This window comes from Hippopotamus amphibius, chromosome 2, assembly GCF_030028045.1.
Source record: "Hippopotamus amphibius kiboko isolate mHipAmp2 chromosome 2, mHipAmp2.hap2, whole genome shotgun sequence".
In the NCBI taxonomy this organism is placed as follows: Eukaryota; Metazoa; Chordata; class Mammalia; order Artiodactyla; family Hippopotamidae; genus Hippopotamus; species Hippopotamus amphibius.
This window is the reverse complement of record NC_080187.1, coordinates 174,909,536-174,916,934: the sequence shown is the minus strand read 5'-3', so window position 1 is coordinate 174,916,934 and position 7,399 is coordinate 174,909,536. Positions and strand designations below refer to the sequence as shown.

At 46.4% G+C, this 7,399-nt stretch overlaps 1 protein-coding gene across 3 annotated transcripts; it reads left to right on the top strand.

The window, feature by feature from the left end:
* Nucleotides 1-523: 523 nt before the first annotated feature.
* LOC130846687 (ribonuclease 7-like) lies at nucleotides 524-4,621 on the top strand. Of its 3 annotated transcripts, none has more exons than XM_057725069.1 (2): nucleotides 524-627; nucleotides 1,153-4,621. In XM_057725069.1, the coding sequence occupies exon 2, from the start codon at nucleotides 1,192-1,194 to the stop codon at nucleotides 1,660-1,662; it is 471 nt and encodes a 156-aa protein (XP_057581052.1). In that variant the 5' UTR covers nucleotides 524-627; nucleotides 1,153-1,191; the 3' UTR covers nucleotides 1,663-4,621. The 3 variants fall into 3 exon arrangements, with proteins under 3 accessions (XP_057581052.1, XP_057581055.1, XP_057581053.1); XM_057725072.1 differs by having other exon boundaries at nucleotides 525-619; XM_057725070.1 differs by having other exon boundaries at nucleotides 575-705.
* The last annotated feature ends 2,778 nt before the right edge of the window (nucleotides 4,622-7,399 follow it).

Below are 7,399 nucleotides of genomic sequence, written 5' to 3'. Positions count from 1 at the left end.
CCAGATGACCTTACTTGACCCTGGAATGGAAGGGACCCAGAGGGATGAATCATTGTAGAATAGGTGAGTAGGGATGGTGCTGGGACTCTGATGACTGGTCCACGTCCCTGTCTCCTCCATCACCTCCAAAAGATAAGCAGTAAGTCCTGAAGACAGGAAGTAACTTTCTAGGCTATTCCATCTTTATCTCCGATCAGAAAAAAGCAATCCTTACCACCACAGTGACTGGCCTTTCCCAGAATCAGAACCAGAGGTGTATATAGAAGATGATAAATCACAGCCTCATTTGAGGTTGACACCTGAGTCAGGTGCTTTATTAGAGTCATTGAAACCATTGTGACTAGGGGCTGGATCTAGTCTCTGAGTGAGGATTCAGGCTTCCTCATTGCTGAAGATGTTTAGGCAGATGTGCTAGCTCCATAGGTATCCACTTACTTGAGACATGTAAGTGGAGAGGCATGAACCTGATTCATTTCCTGATCCAGGACTGCTCCCCAGCCTGCCCCCAAACAGAAGCACCATAGGCCAGGCCAGCTCTTAAAAGGAGTTCGGTGGTGACCTGAGGCCCAGAGGAGGAGGGGTGCGTCCCAGTGCGCAGGAGCTGCAACACGAGGACTCGGTGAGGAGGTGAGGCCTGTGGCAGGATGTGGGTGAGGAGAGAGGACAGGGAAGGGATGGGTTCTGGCCAGAGAACAGGACACTCAGGTGAGTGACAAGGTGGACAAAGGAGGGACTCCGTGTGGAGGGGATGAGGACACACACAGGGAAGAGAGGAGAGAGATGCAGGGGGATGGAGGCACAAAATGGGGCTATGGAGGAGTTGGGGATGGGATCGTGGAGGGGATGAGACACAGAGAAAAGGATAGGGACATGGGGACATGGGGACACAGAGGGATGGGCGTGAGGGAGAGGAGATAGAGCAGGGAGTGGGAGGCATGAGGGACAGAATGAAGGAGGATAGGGATTCCGGGTGAGGGGATGGAGCCCTAGGGTGAGGGGGTGGGGTCATAGCGCTTGTGGGCATGCAGCGGGGAAGGGAGGAGAAAGACACGGGGTGAGGGAGGAAGGAGACCTTAGGGGAGGGAGATGGTGACTAGCTAGAAGGAACAGGTTTAGGAAGGCTCATTTCTACCTCCTGCTCTCTGTCCCCAGAGACCCCAGCCCTCCCTTCTGACTGTTCGCCTAAGAGAGATGGCACCAGCCAGAGCAGGATTCTGCCCTCTGCTGCTGCTCCTGCTGCTGGGGCTGTGGGTGGTCGAGGACCCAGTCAGTGCCAAGCCCAGTCACATGACCTCAGCTCAGTGGTTTGAAACTCAGCACGTGCAGCCCAGGCCTCAGAGATGCGACCATGCGATGCGCAAAATCAACAAGTATTCCAAACGCTGCAAGGTCCTCAACACCTTCCTGCATGAATCCTTCTCCAACGTGACCGCCACCTGTCAGACCCCCAACATAGCCTGCAAGAGGCACAGGAAAAACTGCCACCAGAGCCAGAAGCCTGTATCCCTGACTATGTGTAAGCTCACCTCAAGGAGGTACCCAGACTGCAGGTACAAGGAGAAGAAACTGATGGCTCCTTACATTGTGGCCTGTGACCCTCCCCAGAATGGAGACTCTGGGAAATTCAAGCTGGTTCCTGTCCATTTGGACAATGTCCTTTAGGTTTCCAGCCTTCCTTGTGCGTGGGCTGTGACTTAATTCCCTCTCCAGACCTCTGGACCACTCCTCCTCCTGCACGCAGAAGGTTCTCTCCTGACGTCTCTTGGGGCCCTTCCTAGCTCAGGCTCTTCTGAGGGGGGGGCGGGGGGTGGGGGGTTGAGGTGATACCTTAGGAAGCCAAGCTAAGCTCCAGAAGAGATGGTGATCTCTCAACTTTTTGTTGCTGTTTTTCCAGAAGCTTATCCCCAAGAAGCCTAGGGGATTGGGTCCCTTGGTCTGTGCCTCCTATGTCTTTCCCCTACCCCATCTTCTCACGGCAGCATGACAAGAAGAGGAAAGAAATGGAAAAGGAGTGTATGGGATGTATGGAAAGAGCCACTCCTACCCTTAAACTAGGCCTCTTCCCCAGCCCTGATGTGGTAGTGAGGTGGCTTGTGGGTGGGGACGGGCCTGAAGAGAAGAAGACAAAGCACCACTTCATATTTACCCAGCATTGCATGCTTTTCATGGTGTCTCCACGTGAGTCCCTTGTGAGATGGACTTGATAGGGATTACTCACCTTCTCTAGGCGTGAGGAAACTGAGATTTCAGAAAGCTTTATTAATTAAAGAGCTTGTCAGGTCGGTTAGTAGCAGAACTTGGACTTGAAACTAGGTCTCCTGACTCTAAATACAGTGCACTTTCTACTTTACCACTGGGCCAAAAAGGAGAGACCTCTGCAGGGACCAGAGGGGAACTAGGTGAGAGTTCACCGGTGAAGCAATGTACCAAGAACTCTGACGAGCCAGTTACCCCGTGTTGGCTGCAGTAAAGGTCATTACCTCTCTAGCCAAGGGACTGTTTATGAGGTGCTCCAAGGATCTCAATTCACTCTTTGTCTGTCCTCCCCCCCACCCTCCCCTCTCCGCGCTCCCCCTCCTCCAGCCCGCTGCTCTTCCGTCCTGGGCCCCCGGGCCTGGCTCTGGCTTGATCACCTAGCCCTGAAGGCATAGTGTCAGGGGAGTGTCCCAGCTTCATCCCCCTGCTCCGGGGATCACATTTCCCTTGACCTCAAGGGACTTCCGTGGCTCAGTGCCTGCGTGTCACAAACAAGCTGGTGGGAGCTGCCAGAGCTTCCTTCCTCCCGATAATGATCTCTCCTGCCTCGGTGCGGTGCTTCCCTGGCTCTCTGCTCTGGCAGTCCTCCCAGACCAGAGGGGTTGAGATGTGGAAATGCCGTCTCCTTGGTCCCCCCGGGGCTGCAGACACCACGTCTCCCTTCCTGGTGAGCAGAATTGGAGAAGCTATGGCTTCATGTAGGCTCAGTGCTGATAACCTCCCACACCTAGCCCCCCACCGGGCAATGCCTGCAGCCCTGGTCATCACCAGCCCCTTCTCTCTTCCTTAATCTCAGTCCCAGACAAACTGCACTACGCCCCATGCCCGCCCCATGCCCACCCTACATGAGCACCCAAACAGTACCTGTGAGAGCTTCCCTTCCCAGCTGCGGAGTCTACTCTCTACCTATCCCTCCCCAACACTCCAGTGCTCCTTTATGCCTTACCAGAGTCAGAGTAAGCTTTGGAGCCAGATACTACTGGATGTAAATTTTGGCTCAGTCCTTTGTGGTTACAGGACCTCAAGAAAACTGCACTTCTTTGCAACTATGTTTCCATATATGGAAATAATCCTACCTACCCAACAGGATTGCAGAAAGATTTAGAAATGACATTTATGAAGGCTTAGTCAACCCCAGGCACTGGTAGGCATTCAATAATGATAGCCAGCAGTAGGTAGTAGCAGCAACAGCCCTGTCCAGACATATTAACTTTTGGCAAACACACAGACCAAGGCAAATACTCTACTCGGTTTTCCTTGAGGTCTTTCTTCTGCTAGAATGATGTTTATCAGTAGGCTACAGAATAAGTCTGCAGGCAGAGTCCTGCTAGGTGGGTTGGGTGGTTTGAGATGATGAGGAGAGAAGGTAGGGAAGGGATGATGAAAAGAAAGGGAAGCAGAACACTGAACAACTCAAGCAGAGTGTGGGGCCAATATGTTGATGAGTCTTGAAAGTAGAGGGGCAATAAATATACTTTATAGCTTAAATGCCAAATGACTGAATGTAAAATCTATGTATCCTGTGGTCACTGTACTATATACATTTATCATTCTAAATACATGATTTTCAACTGAGGTACATAGAAAACCAGGTCTCCTAGGAGTGGCTGATTTTTCTTTTCACTCTATTCTTTCTTCACAACTCTTTTTGTACTCTTTATTGATGATTTTTCTTATGGGTATCATGGTTTTGGTGACATCCTTTTCACAAACTTTTTAAGTGGCTAAAATTTAGCTTTTAACATATCCTCTGCAAATAAGAAGAATTTCCAAATACGTTTTTTTTTAAACACTCATGATCTAAATAGTATTAAATGATTAAAAATTAAACACAATTCTAAAGCGGTCTATGGTGATAGTGGCCACAATAGCGGTAGCCTTGGGGAGAGCTGACTGGGAAGGTGTAGGAGGTAAGCTGGAAATGCTGTATTCTTGCTCTGGATATCTTTACTTTGTGAAAACTCATTGAGCTGTACACTTAAGATTTGTGTACTTTACTGTATGCAAATTATACCTCAATTTAAAAATCTTCCTAAAAAGTATAGTTTTTAAGGATTAGTTTATTTAACATGAGAAATGTTAATATATCAACTCACAAAGATTATAATGAAATCACAGAATCATGATCTAATCTAATTTCTATTTTTCTGCTTTGTACTATTTGTTAAATTAAACAGTAGTTGTACTAATAAATTGTAAATATTTTTGGCTGAAAAAATATATAAGGTTTTTCCTAAAGTTACCCAGCTAATCCATGCTCTTCTGTTATTTATATCACTGTCAACTAATTTTCCTATTTATGTGAAAATTCTTAATATGATTTATATATAGTACAAGCTTTTACAACCATTAATTATTACATTTCTCTTAAAATAATAAATATGCATTTATATTTTCGCTGACTGATAGAATTTCAACATTTTTAAAGTTCATAAGGAAAATTTCACTTCCAGCTGTATTCAGTGCTCAGCAATATTTGAAAGAGATTGTTCACATATTAACAGTGAACCCAAATGACCTGCCTTGTTTTCATACCGATGCTTTGACTGATTAGATTTGACAGTCACCCATTCCGTCACATGATTCTGATCACAGCCAAGTTCAGGGTTGCCAGGAATTATGTTGAAATAAGCTTTTGGCTATTCAGCCTTTCAAAGGCCAAAGCTGAGGTCCAAAACGAATAACAGGTTTGTACCAATTACCAAGCTTGCATCTTGATACATTCCTATTTGAAGGCTGTAAAATGGAAAAAGGAGACTGATTAGTTATGAGATTTCTGTTGCTGGGGGTTGGAGCTTGGAGGGGGAGAAGGGTGTCCAGGGGAGTATTGCCCAGCCTGGTGTAGATGGCTCGAAAGGAAATTGTTTTGACCTGTATCTAAGGAGCAGAAACGGAGTCCTATAAAGAACGTAGCCCAAGAGCTGGAGCTAGTGCGAGCTAGCCTTCTAAGAGTGAGACTATCCGAGATAGACTAGGTAGGAGACTTTTCTATATGACCCTAGTTCCCCAAAGTCTCCACACTCAGAAGAAAATGACCCACAGACACTGAGAGAGGGCCAGCTGAGTCAACATAGAGAGAAGGGTCCTAATTTCAAGGTCAGGGTGTAGGAAGAGAAAATGCCCTTGAGACTGGGACCTTTTTCCTCACATTGATTCAGATGGCCCTCTTCATAATGTCTATGGCCCTAGGGGATGACCTTAGAGCCACAGCAGCAGAAAACAGACCAATAGCAACAACATCCAGGGAGCCTTCTCTGTGAGAACCTGGGCCCATTTCACCACATTTCTGCTATGCTTCTGTACAACGGGGTCTCCAAAAGGGCTTCGGAGACTTCAGATCCTCATTTTAAAGTCCTCCTCCTACCCCCTCCCCCATTCCACCATGGAGGGATAGAAAGAGCAGTCACAGCTCTTACCAGGATGTTTTCCTGTGCAGGACTCCAAAGCCAGTAAGCTTGGGAGCATCCATGAAGCCACTGGGGCATAAGAAAACATTGCTAGTGAGCCCTTGTAGGAAGTTCGCAAGAGGGGAGGTAAAGAAAGATGTCTACTCATAATGGAAATACACCCATGATGAAAAGTCCTCTTGACTTGGAGAGATTGGAATTTCCTCATCTATGTAAAGGTCACCTACTTCACAGAGTATTGTGCAGATTAAATGTGACAACATATATAAAGCACTTAGTACAGTGACTGGTATGTAGGAAAAGTTTGAGATGTAATCATTTATATTTATTACTATGATGTCAAATGTTGAGTGGCCAAACCTGTGATGGATGGAGCAGGCCTGACTTCCATGACAGAAGAACAAAGGATTTAAACAAAGGAAGCCAAACTCTTCCTCATCCTTCTCTTGCCAAAAAATTCCTAACCAAGAGCAGATGAGGTAAGGTTCAAGGTCAGACAAAAAGGACAATGTATATTAATTTGTCTAGGTAAGGTAATTTGGAGTGGGGTAGGGTGGGAGCAATGCTTTCAATTAGAGGGGGGAAAATGGCTATTGAGTATTTCTGTTAAGACTACTTAAGGTGTTTTTTTTCCTCACCTCCACCATTCATGAATCCAAAGATATGGAAAGAAGGCAGAGGATTTAGGGCCACTTACTTTACAGTTTTTTAAATAAATTTATTTATTGGCTGCATTGGGTCTTCGTTGCTGTGCTCGGGCTTTCTCTAGTTGCAGTGAGCAGGGGCTACTCTTAGTTGTGGTGTGTGGGCTTCTCATTATGGTGGCTTCTTTCGTTACAGACATGGGCTCTAGGCACCCTGGCTCAGTAGTTGTGATGCACAGGCTTAGTGGCTCCACGGCATGTGGGATCTTCCTGGACCAGGGATGGAACCTATGTCCCCTGCATTGGCAGGAGGATTCTTTTTTTTTTTTTTAAGATTTATTGTATTATTTATTTATTTACTTATTTTATTTTTGGCTGCATTGGGTCTTCATTGCTGTGCATGGGCTTTCTCTAGTTGTGGCGAGCAGGAGCTACCCTTCATTGCAGTGCACTGGTTTCTCATTGCAGTGGCTTCTCTTGTTGTGAGCACAGGCTCTAGGCACATGGGCTTCAGTAGTCACAGTGCTTGGTCTCAGTAGTTGTGGTGCACAGGCTTAGTTGTTCCTGGGAATGTGGGATCTTCCCAGCCCAGGAATCAAATCCGTGTCCCTTGCATTGGCAGGCAGATTCTGAACCACTGCGCCACCAGGGAAGTCCTGGGCCACTAAGTTTTGAGGGCGTCCTTATGAGCTTCTCTCCAAAGCGTTCAGTTATCAGTTATCACAACAGTTGATGGAGACAAGGCTGTAGTGACATTTCCAACTTCCCCACCTGAGTAATTTAAACTAGTCCTTAGGTAAGCTTACTGTCCCTTCACCTCCATCATGGAAGACCACTTGTATTTTTCCCACCCTCTGATTCAGCTCCTTTTCCTAGTTTGTCTTCCATTACACAAAACTACCACCAATGGTGGGCCACTGCTTTCCTATGGATTGGTTACGATGGGAAAATACCACAGTTGTTACTTTCTATGGTCTTCACCTAGAAACTTAGTTGAAGTTACATATTTGAAACATAAACTGTACAGGTGAAACTAACACAACATTGTAAATCAACTGTATTTCCATTATAAACAAACAAACAAACAAACAA

Bases quoted from the DNA above. Each gene is read 5' to 3' on its own strand.
- LOC130846687 (XM_057725069.1), top strand. From the start codon at position 1,192: ATGGCACCAGCCAGAGCAGGATTCTGCCCTCTGCTGCTGCTCCTGCTG.